General features: G+C 35.7%; 1 protein-coding gene across 1 annotated transcript in view; it reads right to left on the reverse strand.

Moving 5' to 3' along the window:
• Positions 1–515: 515 nt before the first annotated feature.
• The window catches only part of LOC140171244 (protein phosphatase 3 catalytic subunit alpha-like), a 182,946-nt gene continuing 156,856 nt past the window's right edge, over positions 516–26,605 (reverse strand). Inside the window, 3 exon segments of the mRNA XM_072194473.1 lie at positions 516–9,887; positions 13,976–14,073; positions 15,055–15,148. Of these exon segments, the coding sequence (XP_072050574.1) occupies positions 9,769–9,887; positions 13,976–14,073; positions 15,055–15,148 (311 nt within the window). The 3' untranslated portion in view covers positions 516–9,768.

Consider the following 26,605-nt stretch of genomic DNA (forward strand, 5'->3'; position numbering starts at 1 on the left):
CATGCTATACTTATGTCAATTTTTGCAGGTTACATAAATTTGTGAGTAGGCCTACAGAAAAGCTTAGGCAAAATATTCAACCCAGGTCAAGTTTCTTTATGAGAGTGGCTACAGATTTGGCCATCTTAATTTAATAGTTCGTCCCAAAGACCTTCCCAAGTTAAAAACTTAATGCCGTAAATGCGGAATGCTATTTTTTCAGGTTTTTTTAACTTTGACTCTTTTTATCTGAGACAAGCTTTTGACAAGAATAGGCCACCTTTTCATCTCTCAAGGATGTTTCACTGTGGTCCAGATGTAAAATTTTTGTTTTTGTGTGGTGGATTTGGGAAAAAAATAAAAGAGCAGGAAAAAACTGAATAACACAAAATGTGCATGGGGGCTTTTTAACAAACTATTAAATTAAGATGACCTTAATAACTCGCCCTGGGTAAATAATCTATGTGAGCATGTCCTTAGTCCTACAAGCCTAGAAGAATACAACACAGAAAATAATGACAACATACGACAACAGGTCCCATTGGAAAGTGAGCTTTTTTTATTATTATTATTTATTTCATTTTAAACACTGACTTGTTAAACCATTATGTGAAAGAAAAAAAAATACATGGCAGACACAAAGAATGAAAGAATACATCCTTTTTTATATCTACCAAAAATGTTGTGTTGTATTCGTGTACGTGTTGTTGATGTTGTTTTGTTAGTGGCCATAAGACCATGATGGGGTCATATACATGGTTAAACATCATTTTGTCCAAAAATACACCTTTTTTAGACAAAAATATTCCATGCAAAATGTAGGTTCACAAGTCCCATGTTGGCACTTCTTAATACTGACAATTTAAAATTTTCATTATCAGCCATTGACTGCTCCGTATTTTTTTGTACATTTTTTTGTTTGCATAAACAGGGGTACCCTATAATGCACATTTTCCTCTAGAATTTGGTATGTGTGAAATTACTGCGGATACACTCTTTCCCTTTCAATTTTACCAGGAAAAAAAAGTTGTGTAATTTTTCAAATATGCCAGAACATTTAAACTTTTTTTTCTTCTTTTATTATCTTTTCTTATTATTAATGAACACTACATTACTAGTATGACGGAAAGTATTTCTAGAATATTCTGTTTGTGTCTGAGAGATTGCAATAAATACATCGATGCCACATTTAAAAGCTTTTCAAGTTCATTATTAATCGCTATGGAAAGTCTGCACATTCTGGGCTATAGTACATCCTATAAAAAGAATGTATTTCAAGCAATTTTTTACAATACATTATTTCTTACGCACTGTACACTACAACTCTACTGAAGCTTTGTTCAGACGCTGATTTTACATTATATTATGTTGCACTAATACATTATCTAAATAAGTGGTTTACACAACAAATACCTATAAATGGATGCATAATAGTCTGTTTCAAAGACGTTTCTTGACTAAATTGGATACTTTGAAAGTAACAACTTGTCGCAGCAGAAAACTGCACACAAAACGTTGACTTATACACCGGTCTTAATACTGTAATTAAAAGTTAAGCTTCAAGTCTTCAAGGAGGATGGTGTGATCAACAACCTCATAACCAATTTTTCTCTTTATCAAAATGAAGATTTTGGTGTCACTGGAAAGCCCATATTTTTTCGTTGACCCTGTGAAATATTAGCTCTCAAAGATAGTTTAGTTTGATTTTTTGTAAGTAAAAAAATGTATCTCGCTCAATATTATATGGGGTCTTGAAATATATCAAAAGGGATTTGAATTTTGGCATGAAAATCCACTGATGGGGAGTGGGAGTCAAGGTCATTCTATCAAGGTGGAAATAGCATTTGATGAAATCAAACCACCCTCCTTATAACTTGATGATGGGGTATACTAGGTGAAATCCATACACCCCCTATGTAAGACACGACCTTCCACACTGTGAATGTCAAATGGGGTTACCTGAATAGGTGACCCCATTTGAAATATACACCTGTGTGGGAAATTATGGTCATGTCAGGGGGTGTACAGATTTCAATTGGAACAGCCCAATGTATATCCCATAGCAGAGAGCTACTCATCATAACTAAAAATAACAGGTTAGTGTAAAGTAACATTGATATCACACATAACTAGTGGGAAGCAGTGATTTAGACATGGACACACTTTAGAATGATTAAAATTCACAGCACCAAAATGTAGAAAATGCAGTTTACAAAATGAACACTAGCTAGTAATGCAAGTTAAAAATCCACTTCCTTGCAGAAAATATTCAGTTACTCCTAATCTTTAAGAACTCTGACCCATATATTGCTATACTATTATTCTCCATGATTTCACTCCAAAAAGAGTGCACAACAGGTAATAACATTTGCTTAAGAAATATAATGCATACTCCAACTGCTTAAAAGTACGCCAAGAAACAGTACTTTTGCAAATATAACATGCTTAGACCACATGGTCTATCCTGAACAAACATATGATACAGCTTAAAAGTACGCTAAAAAACAGTACTTTTGCAAATATAACTTGCTTATCCTGAACAAACAAATGATACAGCTCCCAAGAGCTTACAGTAGGCACAACAAATGAATTAAGCAGTTAAAGGTGGATGATCTGAACAACAACCTCATCTTATTTTTTTCTCTCCATGATTTTGGTACCAGTTGAAAGCCGATATATTTCTCGTTGACCCCGAAAAATATTAGGGCTTAAAGATGATTTGTTGGGCTTTCATAAAGCCAAAATGTGTTACTCCACTTTTTCTTCACACAGTATTCTCCACACAGTATTCCATGGAAACTTCAAATGCACATTTTTGGTTGTTGTATTGAAATGGATTGGAATACTGGTTTGGATCTTCACAAACAGGTGGAAAGTGGAGAATCAAAATCATTTAAACGAGAAGAAATAGCATGTGATGAAATAAGACCATCCTCCTTTAATAAACGCTGGCTGGCCTTACAAATTGTTAAAATCTTGAGACAGTTACACCTTTCTGGCATTAAAAGTAACACGATTAAAAACACCCATACTGAGATGTGAAGCATTTTCTATCTATTCCTACAATGCCCTTTTAGACACAGGGTTGACACTACTACATCTCCCAAACCCAGAATGTGCATCTTCCCATATGTACAGTATTCCTAAATTACAAATCATATTGGATTGTTTATAAAATATAAACAAACCTAGTTATTCGTAAAAGTAGTATATATAATCAAAAAAAGAAACAAAAATTCATGATTTTCAAATGGTTAAAATTGATAACAATCCCACTATGTGAACAAGTATATATAATCCTACAGCTGGGAGAAAAAAATATCGCCCAGCATTTGATATATGTAATCTCTCTCGCTCTCACATAGACGCAGTGACACGTTGTGCATGTGCGTAGCATTGGACTATAGTAACAAGTTAAAATGCAATAGGTGGATATTGTATTGAACTTGAAGTAACAGGAGGAGACCTGCATTCATTTTATTTATAAACATTTTTGATTGTTATCAGAACAGAGTAACCTTGTACCCTGTGTCTTCAAAAAACATGAAAAACTGTGCAGTGACATTGTTACAACAATTACATGACCACAATCCGCAGAAAAGTTTTTGAAAGATTTTTATAACGACTTTTGAAAAAGCCGACTAGGTATTTTTTTTTCAAATATTTTTTTTTCATAATTGTCTGACACATAAATCTACTGACAGCAAATATAAAAATAATAAAAAAGAAAAACCAAAGAAAAAATCTTTAGTTTTCTGTCAATATTGTTTGTCTAAATATGCAATAATAACACAACCATGACTGATAGAACACTTGTAAAGATATGTACCCTTGATTTCAACTGTACACCTTTGTTTGAAAAAGAAATCAACAAAAATAATATATATGAAGAACGCAATTGAACTGTACGAGAGACAAGGTATTACAATATAACATACATTATCACAAATACATCTGAACTATTTCATACTACAGTTGGAGCAAGTATCATTTCTTATTTAAAGCATTGTTTTGTAAAAAGTTTTGAAGAAGATTCAAAAAAAGTTCTTTTCACAACATCTAGTCTGCAGAATCTACATCCACCAAAAAAAGGAAACATGTTGTTCTAGCCCTATAAGCTCTGCCCATCCACCCACCCACCATCCCTCCCTGACATGTAGCATGTCATACAATAATATGCATCATTAAATTCAGGCAGAGTTTATGAACATCAGAATTTTATTAAAATTTGTTAACTATTTACTTACACATTTGTAGAAGTTCTTTTTGAATTTCAGTCGAAGCGGTGAATGTCAGGTGCATTTTCTGAACTATGTGTAGAAGCCACGGGAACAGAATTCCTACCATATATGGTTATGCCTATGCTATCAATATATGTGGGATATAACCCATCTTGTTTTTTCGTTGATCCCTAACAGGAAATACACCAAACTAAGCTTTAAAACAAGCTCTTTGAAGGAATATTCAAAACGGGGTACAGCGTATGTTCTGCACATCTCACATTTTGTGTTTCCTCAATAATAATTGGTTTGGGTTCCATATTGCTGGTAAAAAAGCACCACAAAAATTAAGTAATGCAATTTGAGATTCCAATACGAGTATGTGTTCAGATGTGCAACAAACATCTCAAGAAATTATTAGAATTGTTGGGCACTAATGGAAACAAAATTCAGACAGTTAGGTATCGTAAACAAAACCCAGACTTTCCCTTTAAATTTAGAACCTGCAGCCAAAACCTGGTTGCAATCAATAGAGTAACTGTGTATCCCTATTATTGTGTGTTATCAGCTGATATGGACATTTGTTATTCCACCCTGATTCTATAGCTATAGAAGAACAGGTGCCATCGTCGGCTACAACACATTATCAGATACCCAGCCTTCATTGACCGCTATCGACTGGAATCCACACAACTTCAAAAATAAAAACACAAATCTCTGATATAATATATACCTCAAAAATGCAAATACCCAATGCATATAGACACATACATATTCACAAAACCTGTACAGTACTTTATTTTAGAACAAATAGCTCTTATTTAACAGTTGAAATCTCTAAGATGTAAAGCATGCTCTATAATTGGAATCCTTAATAGATTTACAGTTCCTGCTAAATAGTAAATTCTCTTGAAAAACCCCACACATATATAAACAAACAAACCAGGAAATTCTCTTTTTCGTAGCTAATTTCCTCCCCACTTTTGGAAAAGTAAGAAAATAAGAGAAACTAGCACATTATTTCTGTTGTCTACATTATCTACCTGATTCTCTACAATATAAGCTGTAGCATCATATTATTTTTAATCTAATATACATCGCTATATAAGGAAGTTTAAAACGGACTGGAGCGCCCCCTCATGCTGCGTGACCCAATTTCAGACCGATGGCGAGTTGATTTTCAAAGCCCAACATACAAAGCATAATGCCCGAACTGCTGTTCAACTACCCTGTTTACACATTCACCTGCTACTTTGAGTAAGTGTTTTTTGCTTATTTCACCCTGTAACCAGTGACCACTGAGTTTGAAGTTAATGACTCAAAACATTGTTTACATGCACCACAGCCCCTTATGCAGGGTGACCAAAAACAATTGGCCCATATTGTGATAATAAGCTTAGAAAATCATCCAACAAAAATATCTATTGGTAAAATTTTGGGTGAAAATCACTGTAGCCTTTCTAAATTGTCTAATTGTGTGGTGCAAGTGTCAGCTAATTAGTACCACCTGCCCTCATTTTTTTCTTTTTCAGTACCACTGTGTTAAAGATTGAACAGAAAAGTAAAGGTAAAAACAGCACTTTGGGTTCAAGAACTTTTTAACTGAAAAGAATCTTGCTGTCAAAACTGGCAATGCACCATTAACTGGGCTATTCAGTTGAATCCATACATCCCCTATGGAAGACATGACCTTAATCTCCCACACAGTGGATGTAGATTTCAGTTGCAGTCACCCATTCAGGTAACTCCATTTGATATTCACTCACCGTGTGGATGATTAAGGTCATATCTTCCACAGGGGGTAGACAGATTTTAACTGGAATAGCCCATTGTTAAAACGCTGAATGAAACTTACAAATGATAAAACAAATGTACAGCTATCCAGAGCTGCCATTATAAACATTCAGAAAGAGGAAGTGTGTTAGAGAATTTTGATCTTTCTCGGCAGAGCAGAGTACTTAACGGACTACTCTAGTTGAAATCCATACACACCTATGGTATTTTTTATACTAAATTTGTGTACATCTGTATCAAAACGATGCACTTGTCGGCTGCTATATGTGTCTCTTGTTACATAACATCTCTTTTTAGCTAATAGCTAGGAATAAATACCAGACTCATCTGAAGCGGAGGTCACTTCAAATCATCCCCAAAGTCACATGGTTTAGGAATACAGAGCCCATGTGACTAGGGGTGATCAGGTGAGTCTAGTATTTGTTCCTAGCTATTATGAAAAACTACGACACATGCAGCATCTGACAAGTGCATCATTTTGATATGGATGTACACATTTTAAGATGCTGATTATTCCCTCTTCTGGAATGGGAAGTATTTCCTGTTGTTTTAATCTGTGTTAGTAAAAAACACACAAAGCCACATGAATGTGTAAACAAGGTAGGGTACAACAGCCGTTTGGAACTATGGGCATAAGATGAAAATAACTGTATACACTAGGATCCACAACATGCTCATCTATCAGGGGCACAGTTCTTTAACCCCAATACATTTGTACATTTATTGAATGACCTTTGGGTACATTTGGGTATGAAAACTCATACTCTGCAACTTGAGGTCAAATTGTGCACTATGATTGTTTAATTGAGGTTAAAGAACTATGCCATTGTGATGAGGTCATTGTGGAAATAACTGGTCAATTGCGTGGCAGATAAGTATAATCATAAAAAACCATGCATTTCATTTACATGTTTACGTAATTTCATTTGAGTTGGTCTTCATAACATCTGCTGCTATTATGAAAAAATATGCCATTATTCAAATCCAATGATATAAATGACCATTATGTATAGTGATAATGATGAATATTATTATAATAATATAATAATAATTATTATTACAGGAAAGTTGGGAATGCCAAGGCGACTTTTTTTTTTGCACTGTACAAGGCTGAAACATGAGAGAGGTTGAAGAAAAAAAGAAAAGAAAGAAAAACTGAAGTAGCAGAGTTATTTATACATTGATAATATTAAAGTGACTTGATCCAAATGTACAGCAGGTCACTTTTTGGATGGGGGATGGAAGGAGGGAAGAAGGAGAGGAAGGGAGGGAAGGAAGGAAGGAAGGAGGGAAAACATTAACTTTAACAAGTATTCCCTTAAAATGCCACAGCAACTGCCAAGGTAGGACAATGAAAACTGAAAATAAGTAAGGATTCTACGGTGTTTCTCAAGTCATATACTGGTTTTGACTAATACAGATCTATACAACCCCATTACATAAAATCTCAGTATTTTTTACACCTTTTTTCACAGATGCATTGTGGGTCGAATGTAAGAGTGCATTATGGGTAATTAGGTATCATGACTATACAATTATGTACATAGTTCTTGTTTTCATTACTATAGGCACATTAAGACATCAAAACCAGTTTTAGCTCTTCATAAAGCTGAAAATAAACAATTTTGAGCACCCACAAATTTGAAGAGGGAAGGGGAAAATCATATTTTTTTGATGAAAAAATTTAGTGACAGTACAGTTGACCACCAGGGTGTGTGATTGGATTTCAATTAAAGACAAAAACACTTGTAAATCTGACAACTGATAATAATACTGCACATACCCTGTTCTAACTTGTTCATGCCAAAATGTTGACAATTATATTTCAGTTGCTCACTGAACTGTTAAAATACATTTATCAGAGGTGTGATTAAGGATATCTAAATATCCGGATGCTATGAGTGCAGGAGCCCGCCTTAGGATTTCAAAGATTTAAAAAATCCGGGAAAAATCACACCCTATTTACACAACCTGTTTGTGTTCAACAAAGAATTTGTTCACAATTATGTGCATAATATCACTATGCACACATGAGTACAAACAATGATATAGATTCTCACTAACCAGGCCAGTCAGTCTATTTGGCACTTAATTAACTATGGGCCATAAGGACCCCCCTGGCAAAGTTCAATGACCCCACAGCTCAAAGCTTGACCTTACATTGTGGAATATGAGTTTTGAAATATTTTGAAGATGCACTCAGGGGGATTACTCCATCCCCTATTGCCATACCAGAAAAAATAAATCAACTTAACGATTCACAAAACACACATCTTGTAACTTGGGGCAGGTTTGACATTACACCACTCAAGTATAAAAACACTACCCACAATGCACCTCTGAATTGTCCCTTTACAATGTTATAGTTATCACTTTGTATTTGACAGAATCGTATTTCCATTGATATAAACTCTCAGGGATACAAGGAGCAAAAACAGTAGCACAAGGTATTACATCTAGATGCAATCAACGGGAAGTGTAAAATTTGCTAACTTCAACGATCAAGTTTTAGGGCCATTTAGCTTTGTAAACAAAGTTTCTAAAATTTGAGGGAATCAAAAAACTTACTGTTTGCTGTTATGATGAAATTATTCAAATGAAAAGATAAAAAAAGATGTATTTCTTTGAGCAACCATGACTTATCAAGTCATAAATGTTGGCACTATTTGGAATAATCAGTATCCCTTGTGTTAATTGCTCTGTAACCAATTCAGTTTGAATCAACCCACAACCCACGTTAGGGATTTTATAAATAGGTCTACCTGGAAACTATATATAAAGTCTGTAGCTGGTCTACAATTCTTTGTAACTATACAAGCTAATGCTCATTACCCTAGTTATTAATTGCACAATATGCAGCTTTTGAGCAAAACATCAGGAAAAAAAGTATAACACATAGATCTACAAGGCATTATATGGCCAGAAAAACTTGATCAACATTCTAAAGTATATTTTATTCACAATTATGTAGCATATACACCTTAGTAAGTTGGGTTTTTTTGTTCACATCATTGGACAATAACATACATGTATTACCCTTACAAAAAGTGGGATTAGAAAATTAAGTATCATTTAAAAAAAAAGGAAAACCCATACTACTACATTATGCTGTTGCCAAAAAAGTTATGTTTAAGAGAAATGGAAAGAGATAAGAATAGTTGAGGAGAATGGAAATTCTGTACAAAATACATGACACAATTAATAATAATTATACTCAAGAGGCTTAGAATCACCCGTTATGAAACCCATTTTTTTCCCGCAGCTCTATCACCGTGAATATCTGCCTGCAAACGCGGGCTCGGCTTTTCTGGATGATGCATACTCCTGTGTCAGATTCTTTACTGTCCATGGGACATTTCTCATTCCATTCCAATTATAGTTACTCTTTGTTTCTCCACAATGTTAAGCAACGCAAATCCTTATTGTTTTTTCCTAAGAATCCAATTTATTGGAACGCTTCTCCACAGTTCAAACAGAAGCAAATGCCACTTCAACTGTAAGACTCTTTCACAGAAGCTCCTTTTTTTGTGTTCACTCCTCATCTATGCCATTTTCAAAAACGGTGGATTTTTGCAGAAGCACAAAATCACAGGGCGACTGTCGCCTCACAACAGCTTTATTACAGAACGCCAACCAGCCGGCTGGCTGGCCTTCCAGGTCAAAGGTAACCACAGGTCATAGGTCATGTTATATTAACGTATCAAGCCCAGCCCTCATGAGGTGATTTACAGAACGGGTGAGGTGATGGGGAAAAAAAGATTGAAAGGGTCGGCCCCTACGATGAAGAAGCCGAGCTGCGGGAACGTCTGCCATCCTTACGAGGTGGCATTCTTTCGTTCATCTTGTCAAGGCCTTTGGCCTCTTCGAAGCTGCCGATCTTATGAGAAGTGATTGCTGCACAGAGAGGAAAAAATGAAACAAAAAATAGACACATAATATTTGTAATAGTCACTACTTTTTGTTGCTGCTACTTAAAATACCACCCTAAACTCTTTGGCAATTATGACAAAGATACGTTGATTTTTTTGTACAGCCTCTTTTCATTCAAAAACTAGTGAAAGGGCTTAGCTTTTTTTCAGAAGAGGCGACACGGATGGCTATTCATGCAAAATCCTTGTTTCATACGAGATTGATCGACACATCTTGTAGTGAGTGTTTGGAGTGAGGAGGCCAGCCGCCAGTGAGGGCGCTCACTCCTATGATGATGGTCCCGAACTGTTGGGGTGAGGAGGAGGAGGTGCATCTCTGCGGGGTGGCATTTTTTCATTCATCTTGTCGAGACCTTTAGCCTCCTCAAAGTTGCAGATCTTATGAGTACCGATTGCTGTATAAGAGGAGAACAAGAAAAAACAACATGCAAGAATCAAAAGCGACATGCAATGTTAACAAATCCATGCAAACAGTAACATTATTAACAGGTGATAGTTCTTTTAGTACTGTATATTGACTGCTTGGAGCATTGGGCTATTCCAGTTGAAAACCACACTACCCCTGTGGAAGATTTTGTAAATATCTTCTACAGGGGGAGTACGTTTTTCAAATGTAATTGGTCAGGGTTCATCATTTTGAAACCCATACTCCCTCTGTATTATGGCTTTACCTATATCTTCCACAACTGGAGTGAGTATTACAAATGGAAGTTACCCACATGTCTATTCTATTTGAAACTCACACTCCCTCTGTGGAAGACCTTAGCTAAATGGAATAGCCCATTAAGATGCTACAGTCTGTCCACTTAGAAGTACAAACCAAATCTGTGGCATCGGGGTCGATACTTTTGCGTCACACGCGAGCTGACGACATGACAGCCAAAGAGCGTGGTGTACAAATCGCGCAGCAGTTGGCGCGCCAAAGAAGCATTGAGCTGAAATAATTATTCTCAAACCTCCAGTTTCCGAGGTCTATTTACTTTGTACTTCTATGTGGACAGACTATAACTGCATGAGCTGCCTGAAACACAATAGGGTTAACTGCTTTTGTTTAACCTTGCAGTTAAGCCTTTTGTGTACCAGCAGCCATGCAGTTGCCCTTTTTGTGTTCCATGCTGTCGATATATCGTGAATGATGTACCACCATTCTGACCATAATCATTCAATTCAATTAAGCCTGTATAAAGAGTTGGATCATAACAGTGACCTATGCTTATATGAACAGTTCAAATGTAAAAAGGGTTTCTTGATCTGAGATATAGGCAAATACAACTCGGCAAATAAGAGTCGTACTTTCTGATTCAAAAAGTTGAAATCTTGTTTTCATTTGTCATTATCACTATTAACTAAGTGAACAGTCTAATCTGTACCAAATAAGTGGGATTTAAAACAAATTCTCTGCACCCAAACGTAAACATGGTTCTGCACACAAATTTTAGTAAAAGCCCAACATCATGCCTATAATTTGTTTTTAGCCAATTCTGCCACGATTCTGTTCCATAGAAATTTGTGCTGTTATGAGGCCCACCTATTTGGTACTGATTATAGATGGTGAATAAAAGACAAACTTTTCACCATCCTTGGCCAAGCAAGCATATAAAGAAGATATCATGTCCTTGCTCAGAATGTAGTAATAAAGCTGGTTCGGGTCACTCAGCTATTCTATACGATACTATTTTGTCGTCTTGGCAAGGCTGTGATGTCAATGCAATGAGGCAACAGTTTCCCACACGCATCTATGCGGTGTCTTTAAACATGTGATACGTACACCAGTGCTCTGAGAGAAGGCTCCTGATTTGAACCTACGCCCAATGATATGTGCACTGAAGTCACTGTCTCGCCAAGATGATAAATAGTGCAAAATTTTACACACGCCATGTCAACCAATCTTAGTATTACGAAACTCAAACTTAAGTACTATCTTAGCTATGTACATGCTTAAAACAATTTACAGCTTGCCAAGCATCAATGTCATTTTCTTAAAAGGAGTTAACACTGAGCTATATTAAACACTTCAGACTGTTAGTCTATTTGAGTACTACAAATAATTAGATGTGTAAATGTGTTAGGATTATAATGTGTTTGCTACAGTACTTAAAATTACATTTTGTGAAGTGATTGGATGTGCATTTTTGTGTGTAGGGGGTGTGAGCGTCTGTTTTCACCCAAAACAATGAACTTTTGTAGGATTAAAGATGTTCATAGCCTATGAAATGCCAATATTTCATGACTACCACTACATCAGGGGCATGAATAGACTTGCGGGTAATGCACTTCTCAATTACTTACCCCCCCCCCCCCCCCCCCCACCACATCTGCTATCCTGGGAAATGTGGGGCACTTGTGGGGGTTGTAAGCTGGGATTACATAGGGATTAATTAACCGGGCTGTGTAGCATTTTGAAGCAATGTAATTTCCCGACCCTACAACAAGGGGGAAGTTGCAATAGTCAGGAAATCGACTTCTCTGCAAGTAGTCCCAAAATTACAAGTCCCATCATTTCCCCACATCACATATCTCAGGGATATACTTGAATACTGAATAGTGTTTGCCAAAAACAGTGTCCAAAAAGAGGGCAAAATCTGGGCATTCTCCATTATACACCCGTATGTATTGGGCTAATTTCAGTTGAAATCCATATACCCCCTATGGAAGACATGACCGTAATCTTCCACACAGGGAGTGAGAATTTCAAATGTGGTTACCTGAATGGGTTACTATTTGAAATACACACTCCCAGTGTGGGGAGATTAATGTCATATATTCCATAGGGTGTGTGGATTATAACTGGAATAGCCCATTTGATTTAGAGGGGCCAAGGTTCCTAGTTCCTTCCCAAACCCACTACTGCATGCACTATTTCACGCTACATTGGCACACTTGCACTACTCTCAATGTTTCATGAATTCTGGATAGTTGAGTTTGAGTGAGCTACAATGGAAATTAGTGATGAGCACACCAATGTTATAGCTATACATACCAGTTATTGCACGAACAGTCAGGAAGGTGTTCAGTAACAGCAATCGGTATTTCAAGGTGAAGGACATGTTTGGTATCGTAAACGTGGCAATTCATTTTTTTTTTAATTTTAGGAAGGGAAATTCATTCCTTTGGTTCTCAAAATGGGTTGGATTCCACTGACATTTACAATATAAATGTAATGTAACGAAAATAAATTGCAGATACAGTGTAAGCAGTCATTGAACGCAATAAATAAATTAAGATAAACCACAATAATTATTTGATGTGAACACACACATCCTATCTGGAGAACTCCAGAGATGTTGTGATGGAGTTGATCTCACAGTTGACATCAGATGTCTTACAAATCAATGAATTGTAAAGTAACAGAATCTCAAGATTCTGGACATTTTCATATTGAAGTGTCTTCAAATCAAATATACAGGTAAATCTCTATTTATTTATTGGGTTGTATGACTGTTTAAATTGTGTCTGCCATTTATCTACCAACACACAATAAAACTTTGTTGTGATGGCTAAGATTTCAGAAAGGAGATATGGGATTGCTGCCTAACGTAAATAATAGGAAGTTGTAACTGGGACCCTAAAAAAGAGTTTTCCAATGAAAAACTCCAAATTTTGTGGTTCAAATGCTTTACCCCCGATATTCTAATGATGGTAAACTGTTAAAACTGTATATGTTCTTAGTTTAATAATACAATCTCATTATAAACAGAGGATATGTTTACCCCCCTTTATATTGTTGTGATATAAGCATACAAGTGAATAGCATTTGTCAAACGCTTTTTTAACTCTGTAGATCTGATGTGGTGTATACCATAGCATGTATTTGTATGGATCGTGATAGCTTGTACCAGACAGCTCTCACACTGATTTCACAAAACCAGTGATATCAAGGACTGTAATATACTCACAAAAATGTCTCTTTCACCTGTATGCAAAAGCCACAATCATATTTTTACAAGAAGACCATAACTGCTTTGCTATCATTACGCACTTACAACCTTCTTGATGACATCTGTAATTTCTTAACTTGTACAAGGGTGGGCCAAATGGCACCTGTGTGCTTACCACTTAGTAGGGTACTCTTTCCTCCAGATAGAGCGCCAGTAGGCAACATGCCTGTTGGTGTCAAACCTTTCAATGTTAATACACTCTCACTCTCCTCTCTGTAAGGAAAAAACAAACAATATAGTAATGAGATGTTTGATAGTAGCAACAGAGACTGGATGTGAAGGCCATTATTTTATACGGGATGTCTTATAACTATTATTATCAATATATTGGGCTATTCCAGTTGAAATCCATACACCCCCTATGGAAGACATGACCTTATCTTCCAACAAGGCGTATGAATTTCAAACAGGGTTACCTGAATGGGTGATTCCATTTGAAATTTACACTCCCTGTGTGGAAGATTAAGATCATATCTTCCATATGGGGTGTATGGATTTTAACTGGGAAAGCACATTGATCTACTGGCAAGTAAAGACAAGTGGTTTACACCTTATCCTCTAACCTGTATATTCATAAATCAAGTGAACAAATTTGATGCACGAAACCCAACCTGGAAGAACCAGCATTTAAGCGTGTTCTATTGTTCCAAACAATAGTCAGCAAGCCAAATAGCCCATTCTGTCAAGGCACTGGCAGTTGAATGGTCATTAGGTTTTGTAGCCATCCCTAACACATATATCCCATATATCAAATGTGTATGTTTACTTGGTCTGATAAAAATATCATGAAATTGGGAAAAGTGTTTCAACATTTTATTGTGACAAACAAAGAAAATAAAAAACAGTTATTTGAGGTGTCCTATATACAATATCATTTGGCGAGAGGGTGTAATTTGTTGTTATTCCTTCAAATACACATCCTTTCAGTATCACTCTGAGAAGGTTATGTATTCTTTCATAAAAAGTGGTTTTCATATCAATGTACCAGATTCTCTCTCATACTAATAGTATTACTAAGTTTTAACAGATGTTTCCCTCACAACACAACATGACTATTCAAACATAAAAACTCTTCAAATAATTTCATATTATATATATTGTCAAAGAATTTGAACCATTTGGAACAGAAATGCTCACCGATTTGCAATTAAATAAACAAAACCATTCATTGATCAAAATTGACAACATCCTTACCTGAGGACAGTGAATACACGTGCCATCTTGCCGATTGCGCGGATTTTGTTCCGGATAATTTCCTTACGGGACGCCGCCCGAACCACCTAAGCGTCTCGAATGGATAAAGCAAAATGGATTGATGTAAGTTGCAGTGTTATGATTCTAAAAACTCTACTGAATATACCTTAGTTCTATACTGATGTGTTGGTGAAAGTGAGGGTCCTCTCTTAAGAAGTGTGCTGTGTGTACAGCAGTGTTATCTTATAGTGACAATGGTGAGGCTATGCTCACAGGGCAAAATATTGCTTGAAAATATATTTTGCAAGTGACTGCAATATTTTGTGAAATAGATATTGTAATCAGTCCCATTTTAACACTACAAATCAGTTTGAAATCTATTTACATTTTGAATGTCCTATATTAATTTTCTAACTTGGAAGGGTGTTCTTGTCTATCTAAACTAACCCAATATCTTCAGTTTTGATTTGATGATGATAAACTAACTCTTTCTATTATATAATAGTGCACTATACATGTAGTTGAAGACCAAATTAAAAACACTAGTTTGCATACGACGTCCTGTAAACCAGACCAAAAATGCCATACTGCACAGGTCAGCAACCAATCATGCCGCACCTTTGCCCTGACGTCAGACGCAGACTGGTCTTTTTAATTTGGTCTTTGATAATGATGTCTTGGGCTATTCCAGTTGAAACCCATTCGCCTCTATGGAAGACATGACCTTAATCATTCATTCTGGGGTTACCTGAATGGATGGGAGATTAAGGACATGTCTTCTATAGGGGTGTATGGATTTCAACCCGAATAGCCTATTCTCTCTGTGTATGTATGTGGGGGTGTATGTGGTAGTGTGAAGCAAATTAACATATCAAAATTATAACTCAAAAGTGCAACAATATTTTGACTGCACATCCAAGTCTCTAGAACACTGTGATATTTATCAATTTTAAACATAAGGCAAAAAATGTTTGTTTGTCAGTCAGATTTGTTTTAAAGACATGTATATAGGCCTACTTAGCTTAATTTAAAAAAAAGCCAAAATAGGTGTGAATTGAGATCTCTGCTGTAATTACTCAAGTCATTTTTTAAAAAGATTATTAGTAAGATTTTCCCCTCATGGTGCTGGTACTAGATTGTCAGTTTCAAATGTTTAAAAAATATATTTCTGTGTTTGTAAGAGTTGCTTATATGTGACCAATATTGGGAAAAAAATGTGCTTAATTGATTACATGGAAAAAAGCAAATATTAACTCATCAATTCAAAGCAATTTTGCAACTATGTCAAAATAAGTTTAAGGACAGAATAGAACAGACAAGTAAACAAAACAATTGAAGAAAAAAAGTAAACATCAGCAATAATCAATTTGTACCTATTGTAAGCTTATCGTCTGTATTGGACTTACTTATAATGTCATCAGATGTAGCATCATGTTGTACAATCATTGATCATAATTCTAGTTATTCAATTTTTTATAAAAAAAGGCTAGTCTGAAAGTCAAATTTTGTAATTTTGTCTTTTCCTATCACTCATAAATCAATAATTAGTATTTTTACATCCGCACTGTATTGTATTGTATGTTTACATCAAAAAATTTTCACATCTTTGATCAACATAAAACACTTAAACATCACTATATTAACATATTGGAGTATATATTGGCACACTACTTATATTTGTACACCAAGACACCAAATTCTCACAGCTCAAGAAATATTTGCTTACATACAACAATTTGTGATTTCATGATTACATGTGATCCAAAATGTTTCTGTGCACAGAAAACACACAACACAATGTCTAAAATGAAATAAAATAAATGAAATTATACAAAATATGAATGCCCAAACAAAAAAATACTATATGTATTGGATCTTAAATGATGTATGAATATATATAATAATATGATTCAACTAAAAAACAAATATATATGTTTAAATAAAAAATAAATGAACAAATATAAATATTTAAAATAAATCCAAATGTGAAAGAATCAAAATAAAATAATAGATAAACAAATCAAAAAATCAAAATAAATAAACAAATACATGTAAATAATAAATGACAACTTCCAAAATAAATAGGTACATTTACATGACAAAATAAACAACATGTTATTGCACAACAGAAACTCAAATACACAGCAACAATTGGCGCAAAACATAACACTGATTCACTCGGGTCCCTATGTGTCACATGAGTACAATAGTGGCACAGGGGAAGGAAGCAACAGCGGTGCTTTTGATGCGCGCATACCAAGCACTACACACCTGCGCCAATCGGCTGGCTGCATGGTCACATGTTAAAGCACACAATCTTTTCATGTGTTTGTGTCAATTCTTGATACCACAATATGGGTCACATAACAGGCTGGGTCAATCAAATGAGTTATTTCAATTTCAATCCAATACACCCCTATGGACGACATGTCCTTAGTCTTCCACACAGTGCGACTTTCAAATGGAGGTATCTGTATGGGTGATTCCATTTGAAATCTACATCCCCTGTGTGGGAGATTAAGGTCATGTCTTCCATAGGAGGTGTACGGATTTTAACTGTAATAGCCCAATACATTATCATGGTTCGTATACTACAGAATTTCAATTGCAATGTTTGGTAAACTTGCTTTACTATAAGTTTGAATCAAGACATGCTTATCAATATACAACCCTATTCAAAGAAAATATGGAAGAGCAAGTTTGAAAGATGCAGATACCAACAAAATGAGAAACTATTCATGTTTCACCTGTCGTACAAGAAACAAACATTGTGGATGCTTATTACAATCAAGATATTAGCAGAAAGATACATACATTTATATAATTTTCCATTTATTTTAATAAAGTTGATGCTCCTCCAAATTCACAGCCTCAAACTTTCCCTTTCGTTTTGATTATGTTGATGACCTTCTAAATTTAGGGGTTTAGTAATCCCCCAACCAACCATATAAAGTTTTTTTGAATTCACTGGATCTTTATTTCCATCAGTACTTCAGTAAAGCAAAGTTTTCACAAACAGTAAAATTTGAATTCTGCAGAATACAATACACACAATAGTGTCTGCAAATTTTCAGAGTGCACCAGGGTGTGTTGCTCTTTTGGGATTTAGGTGACATTTTTGTGCAGTGTGTGTGTGTTTGTAGGTTGTGTGTGCATTTCAATTTGCATGTGGGTGTACATTAGTGTCTGTACGCATATATATCATAATTATGCTTTTCATATACAGTATCAGAACAAATATATATCTTCATCATCATAAGATGTGAATTTTAAATTTAGTACGCCAGGAAGAACAGGTATCTTTTATATAATTACTATTCAACAAAAAGCCTACACAAATCAAAATATAAAGTGGATAGCACCTTTTGGCACTGCCACTGTTTGCCCATTATATCACTTGTGCCCTCCATTAAATTCACTCTAGAATTTTGGTGCGCCAAAATTTACAATTTTTCATTGATATTGGTGATATTTCTTGTGCCAAACCTTATTTTCAATTCACTTAACCTGCAACATACTGCCACAATATTGCTCCAAATTTCAAAACCCCAAACTAATTCAATAATAACATTGATACATATAGCACCATCTGGTACTGCATGGGTGTTCAGATTCTACCAAATTACACACCTAAAATAAATGAATGAATGTTGGTTACCTCAGGTGAGAAGTCAGGCCGAGGTCTAACCAGTTCAACAGTATCAGGCTTTTATAGAACCAGAAAAGACATATACACAGCCAAATCATAGCATCATTCCATTTAGGTAATATGACTATAGTTGAACCTATCAACTTATTTCAATCAAGATAGAGACATTTCTGTATATTCTATAAATTGCATTTCTAAGCAACCTCTCAAAGACGGTACTACATTTCTCTACCACTATTTAAATACATATGTCAAATGGAATATCCATTAAAATTATTCGGCGACTCAAACTGATTGTTGGCAAATGAGATTTGAAAACACATCCTGTTAGTTGTAGCAGTCTAAATAAGTCCGGATATCTAGTTAAATTTTGGGTCTTGAAAATCTTTAAAAATATCTCATCAAAAGACACTAATTGTGCTATTCCAGTAAAAATCTACAATTTGTTTGAATAAATAATTTTGTAACATCAAAATGTTAACAAACTTCTTGTTTCACCTTACCTGGTTCACTGTCAGACACTTAATGACTTTTACTTGAGACAGAGAGTGGAGAGGTTACATTTTCTGTGCACAGTGGAAGTGGATCTTGGGAAGAGCGTTTGTCCTCAGTCGTTATACACAGTAACTTGTGGCAAGTACTATGCCAGGCAAAATTATGGAAAGTCTATTATTCACTGCATGCATGTTAATCCAATGTGATGCTTACCGCATCCACTGCCCACAGAAAACCTTGATACTGTGTGGTTGTCACTCACCTGTGCAATCATTCACACAGTGCATCCACTCTGCACCCCTTACTAAAGGTCATTATTTATTTATTTCCCTGGCTAACTTTGAAGAGGTGTATATCAAGGACTCGGTGTAACACCGACTCATCGCCATTTTGGCCTCATGCATCGAGTCGTGTTGCACTAGCAAGTCAGGCCTATTCGCCCTTTGCACGGATCCACCATCTTGCTACCAAAACGAGGTTCTACCTGCAAATGCATGCACAAAGAGTGCATTTTTATTTCTCGCCCTTTTCTAGCAATGCGCCAGAAGGCTTTTGCAAAGTGTATGCGGTAATTAAAGCATGCGTTTGATAGGCGTACGCACACATAACACACACTTTGCGGGTAGAACCTTATTTTGAAGATGACCATACAAAGGGTCAATTGGAGACGGGCTGTAACACTGGTCGGTGGCCCTCAATGGGCTAAAAATGGATGTTAACCTATGTTATCATGTATTTTTTTGACAATTTTGGTACAAAATTTCATTTTTGCCAAAAATGGAGACAAAGCAGCATTACACCGAGTTCTCAATATATAGAATATCATGTGTGAGATATGAACTGCATGACCTCTGAACTGTATGGCAGCACCACTTGTGCCCTACAGGTCATAGGTCAAGTAACTTACATAAATGGGTCACAACATGATGACACCTCTTCCCAGTAAGCGCACCTGACAGATTTAATTTAGTGTGTTCTGAAAAACGGTGGCATAATAGAGCAACCTTTTTTGGGAAATTGCCAATGTAATTCAAACAAATGTTGTGCAAAACTGAAGTTAATTCAAAAGAACTGAAGCCAAGCTAAGAATCAAAGTAGACTGAGGATATAATGTGTACATCCATGTCAAAGGGATGCATTTGTCAGCTGCTACATGCTGCTTTCACATAATAGCTAGGAATAAATACCAGACTCAAGCGGAGGTCACTTCAAATCATCCCCAAGTCACATGGTTCAGGAATGTTCTCTGTATTCCCAAACCATGTGACTTCCACTGAATGAGTCTGATGTTTATTCCTAGCTATTGTGTAAAAAAAGAGACACATGTAGCAGCCGACAACTGCATCGCTTTTGATATGGATGTACATATTAGCTAATCATGTCTGCTTACCATATCAGGTAAATTAAATTAATGTAAATCAATTTAGTGAAACTTCAACACAAAAGGGCCTAGGGAAGACTACCAATTTCTAGAAATAAATTTTATTGTATATAAATCCATTAAAATCTTTTGCATCCATTCACAGATGTGGCCTATTAATGGCTACATTTGGACTATATGTTTGATTATCCAGAAAACTGTTCTTTCCATTATCCAGAAGTAGGTAGTCTTTACATGCATGCTTCTACTCTACACAAAATGTAGGTATAATATTGTAAAAATGGATATTAAATTGATTCATATGTCATCACAACACACTAACTAGAATGCTGGTATTTGCAAAACACCTTTCTGTACATTATGTACTTGAAAACAAAGCTGCCAAACTTGCAGTTTCAGTATTCAAAATCAGGATGTTCACATTTTCAAGTACACAAGTATTAACAGGACATTTTCAGTGTCCTTTAATGTGTCATTCAGTACAAAATAATGAAAATCAGTGCTATAGTCCATTTGGCGTCCTTGAGATAGTAGCGTCCATGTGAGCTATCATAAGCAGTGCATCTGTAGCGCAAGATGTGGCAGAGTGACTGCGCCATACAGATATGCTGCCTCTGATCGCTTGTGTATCAAACATGGACGCTACTGTCTTGAAGAAGCCAAATTTAATATTGTTGGCAGCTGGGGAAAGCAGGCTCATTTGCATATGTGTCTAATGCAAATTAAGTCTTCCATAATGGTAAGGGTATATAAAGCCATTGTTGGAACTGGCTGCAAGGTCTTTGTTGTGTTTTACATCTGCTGGTATCTGTACCAGCAATGACATTATCACTTAATTTTCAGAAATGCCAGTCAGTGTTGTCAAAAAATCCTGAAATAGCAAAACATTTCCTGAAAAATGTACTTTGCAAATACATTTGTACAGGATTTCCAAGTAAATTTTCCTGAAATAAGGAAATTTCCTGAAGACTGGTAACACTGTATATTTTGGAGTAAAAATAATTGGTTTTTAGACTACAACATCGTATTGTATCGAACATTATGATAGAACAATCAGATCCATGATAACCAAATCATGTTTTACACAATTCTCCAAAATGGTGTCTGAATCCTTAAAAGATAAAATATGACTGCTATTATAATCAGTTTGTGAGTTAGAGTGTATCAGGATGTCAGAAAGGTGCCTGCAATCATTTCGTTTCATTAATAGCTTGGACTTAAATCACAGCAACTTTGGCAAGTAAGTCACACATATGGAGAAGTTTTATTCAGGCAAGCATTATACACGCAAGCCAATGCATTAATAATTATATTTTTAATGGACGGTATTAAAAAACAAAACAGTGGCATAACCAGGAACTAACAACTGGAATCTTAACAAGTTTAAAAGCGGACAAGTATTCAAACATAAGTAGATGAGCTTTCTCAACGGAAATTCATAACAATCTATAGTATTTCTACGAGTACACCATAGGTTATCACAGTACCGGTGCAGCCGGTCCCTATGTGAGTGGTCAAGCTTTGGTCACATCATCTCTGATGAAGTCGGAGACAAATCTGACCAAAGCTTGGCCGACCGACTGCACCTGTACTGTGATAACAGCTGTGATAACAGATGGTGTACTCAAAAAAAAAAATATAGCTTAAGCATTAAAATTGTTGATGATACCACAAGGTAAAGAAAGAGCTCTCTTGAACGGACCGACTACAATGTTATAAGGAGAGATAATACCCTCACTCTAACTGGTTGTGCCACTGAAACAAGAGTACCGCTTCCCTTGATGCTACAAACTGTGCAGTTGTTATGACAAATTGTCCAACTTGGGACGTAAAACTTAAGAACAAAAGTGGATCATACAAAGCCCAGTGTAGCCCAGGGATAAACACTACTCTGACTCTCACAACAAATCTGATTTGTTAATAATGGTCACTTCACTCCTGTCAAAATCCATGTGAAAGAAGGGTTAATGATTAATACAATGATGGCAATATGTATGTCCAAAAAAGATCAGGGGTAAAAGGTCAAAGGTCAAGGTTTAGGTCAAAAGGTAATGGTGGATTATTTATGGATTGAACATATCGGCCAAGCAAGCAGACAGGCAATCAAGCATGTAATAAACAAATCAAGCAAACTCAATGGAGATAAGTATAATCATGTGGTTCGTAATTAAGGTGGCCCCAGGACAAAGGTAGGTAAATACAAAGAATATGTAAATGGGGGCGGGAGGCAAATATTGATGGTAGTACGTGGGACAATGTTATTACTGCAAGATTCCAATCTCCTGTGTCACAGTTCAAAGGTTTTTCAGATGTATGTATTTAATACTCAATTAACTGATATTATGTTCTTGGTGCATCGTGTCATTTAAATTGAAATAATGAAATTAGGCAGGAAGAAGAGAATGACATTTGTTACATGATGGTATTGGTTTCCCCTTTGGTGTACAACAAGATGGCAAACATTCAGAATTTAGCGAACATATTTGACGACATTTTTGGTAAACTGAAACTGCTGGTGTTTGTTCGAATATGTAGCTGTTTTTGATGTACTGTAAGGAGAATGAATTACAGGCAATTTGGAAAGTGTAATTCTCATTTGTGGCAGATCAATTTTCATGGAACTTCTTCCTTTCTTCAAACAGCAATTTTTGGTCGAGCTAAAATTGACAGAAAATCTTGCAGTTGATAAAATGAAATTGAAATGCAGGCCTTCACTTTGTTTACAACTCTCACAATGTCAGAGAATTTGGAAGAGGTTGTGGTACAGGCGGAAGAAAATTAAAATGCAGATTCTAATCTAAGCCAACCATATCTGTAAAAAGTACAATTTCATATTTAGTTTCCTTCGTAAAGAGGTCTAAAATGTCTGGTCAGACTTCACATGTACTGTAATCAAATTTTAAAACAACATTTTTGAATTGTCCAATGCCCTTGGCTTTACATATACACATGATGATTCTCATAGCTTTCCTGGGAGAATATAACATCTTTGAATAATTCACCAATCTGTCTTGTAGTTAATCTTCCAAAACCTCCATATTGAGTAAACGATGTTGCAGCTTGTCCACGACTCAAATAATGTTTTGGTCGCCTTTAAATCATATACATTACTAAATTTTTATAGAAAAAGTGGATTTTGTTTTGTCTAGACTATGTAGATCATTTCTGTTTGAGAGTCCGAAATAGAAGTTTTTGATTTGTCGCCAAGTTTTCCATTTTAACACAAAGTAGGTGTGCTGCAAGATTGACTTAAGAAATAAAGCAGAATTCTAAAGTAGGATGTTTTCGCATTCTTTTAAGCGTTTTTGGGCTTCTTTTACTTGAGGTTTCAAACAAAAATATTGAAGCCTGTAGATTAAATAGCCCCTAAAAAGGGTATATAAACCATGAGAGATCTCTATCCTTTGGAGGGGATGTTCAGTGATTCTTCCAATGTATAGAAATCATATCTGTACATGTACATTATAGTGAGTTTTGGAAAGAGCTAGAACACCAGGGTACATAGAAAAAATTTTTAATCACCAGGAACAGGGTCATCTGCAAAATTTTGACATACTGGCTTTATACAAGCTGGTCTCATTTCTGCATTAAGCTTTTTACTGACAAAATCAGGGGGGAAGAGAACACGCCAAATCAATAAATCAATCAAGTCAAGCAGGCCATGCATATTCCAAAGGAGAAATGCAAACTAGTGATTAATGAATGAATGTATGAAAAAATATAAAATGATGGAATTAATAATAAATATAAATCAGTCCAAACACTGGGATGGTTGGCAGCTGGCAATTAATGGCGGTGAGGTGGATTTGAAACTTACCATTCCGAAGCCCACCACCTATTTGGTATGGTAGATAGAAGCAGGCCAGAGTGTGATTGTGTGAGTGTGGTTTGATCAATAGGGAAATTGGGCATGAGTGCCATAAGGCCAGACAAACAAACAAACAAAAAACACACAAATACAAAAAAAAAAAGAAATGTGGAGAATAGATTAGCATACACAGGAGCAGAAGTATTTTAACCAAAAATTGATGGGAAAAAAGTAAAACAATTGGAAGTGTAGCAATGAGTGGCACTAAGATGGACTCTGTTCTGATCTGTGATGTTACATGCAAACTGGCAGCATTTGGAATCCCCTTTCTCTTTAAAAAAAAATTACGTTTGAGCAAGCTGGTAAAAAATACATGCAAGAGGCAAGTCTGTAAAAATTCTGAAACAGGTTTGATTGCATATCACTTAAGAAAACAAACAAATCAAAACTTCCCTGATAATATTCGTTAATAAATATTTGAAGACGAACTAAACTTGATGCCTGGGTACTTCAAACATAAGCAGAAAAATACCTGCATATTTGATGCTGACCCTGTTTGTTGACGTGTACAACACTCAGTGTCGGGGTCAAGTTTTTGAAAGAGCATGCGGATATATCTCTTCTCTAAGGTTCACCTCAAACATGGCATTCATGTCTCTCCATAATGCAGTTTGAATCGCCTCCTTAAAATTATCATTACTTTGTATTCCAGTTTTATGACAGGCCCTGTCAAGGGCCGTCTCAAGTTGTCTTCATTGATTGCATAACACTGATTTTTGGTTTGTTTTACATTCCCCTATTATAACGTTCCAAATACCTAATTATTTTTTTAATTGGGAGGTACAATACTTGTGTGATTGGTTAGCTGCAATGCAATGCAACATGCAGGCATGAGAATGAATTTTCTTGAAAAACCTGAAAATGGTGAAAAAACACTGAAAAAAAAAGTGAAATGGACCAGAACCTAATTTTAGGCTGAAAATATATACATTTGTGACAATTTGGGCAACAAAACCCCCCTCACAATAAATGATCCGTAATTCAGGTTCAAAACTGACAGTTCTCGTGCCCGAACATGCCCTGAAACAGAAAATCACTACAAAGTACACATGGGATGATCAAGCAGGACGTTAGATGTAATGAGACCAACTTGCAGAAAAATTGAAATAATGTAGACTCTATTGCTTCATGGAAAGTAATGAAAATGGTAAACAGCTGGCCATATCTTGGAGTGTCCATATCATTTTTAATACCTTTATTGGTACAGTATTTACTGATGTCAAAGAGGTCTTTTTATCACAGCAAATATTTTTTGCGAGAAGTGATATACCTGTTGATGTCATCCAGGAAGAATACAAAAATAAAATAACAAGATAAAACACAAAAACATGCAACTCTAGCAACCTGATCAAATATGTTTCAGAATTATTTACACAATATTCTTTTTTAATAAAAGGAAACAATATCAGAAGTCCATCTTAGGCTATTGTCGCAAGGCAATAGAAGCGCATTTAGTTTGATCTTTCAATCGACAATCGATGCTTGGTCGCACTTTATTATTTACGAAAATCAAAATCCACTGACTATTTCTTATTGTGATAACATGTAATCTTTGCATGTAATGATACCGACCAATACAAATTGGGCTATTCCATCTAAAATCCACTCTCCCCTGTGGAAGATTTTGGAAATATCTTCCACAGGAGTATGAATTTCAGATGGAATGAACACTTTAGGTAGCTCCATTTGAAACTTATCCTCCCTCTGTTGCAGATTCAAGTTGAATCTTTCTCAGAGGGTGTATGAAATACAAATGGAGCTGCCTAATGTGTTCATTACATTTGAAATTCATACTCCCCCTGTGGGAGATTTTTCCAAAATCTTCCACAGGGATAGTGTGGATTTTAAATGGAATATCACAATTGACCATTTATTCTGATTAATCAGTCGATAGTTCTATAAGATTGTTATCAGTTCATATAATGATAAACTTTAATCATGATGAATCAATCATATCTCTAGTCTAGTCGGCCATCTTAGCAAGCCTTGTTGCTAGGCCAGGGTTGCCAGTTTGATTAGTCCAAAGTGTTGCCATACTGAATTTAGGCAAATCCCAACAATAAGTATTGATGAAGCATTGACCATCAATCCAAAGATCAAACACATGTGGCTGAGATGCCTAACAGTATTGAGCAATAGAAACATGTGATCTGCTTGA

The sequence above is a fragment of the Amphiura filiformis genome, chromosome 15, assembly GCF_039555335.1.
Source record: "Amphiura filiformis chromosome 15, Afil_fr2py, whole genome shotgun sequence".
Lineage (NCBI taxonomy): Eukaryota > Metazoa > Echinodermata > Ophiuroidea > Amphilepidida > Amphiuridae > Amphiura > Amphiura filiformis.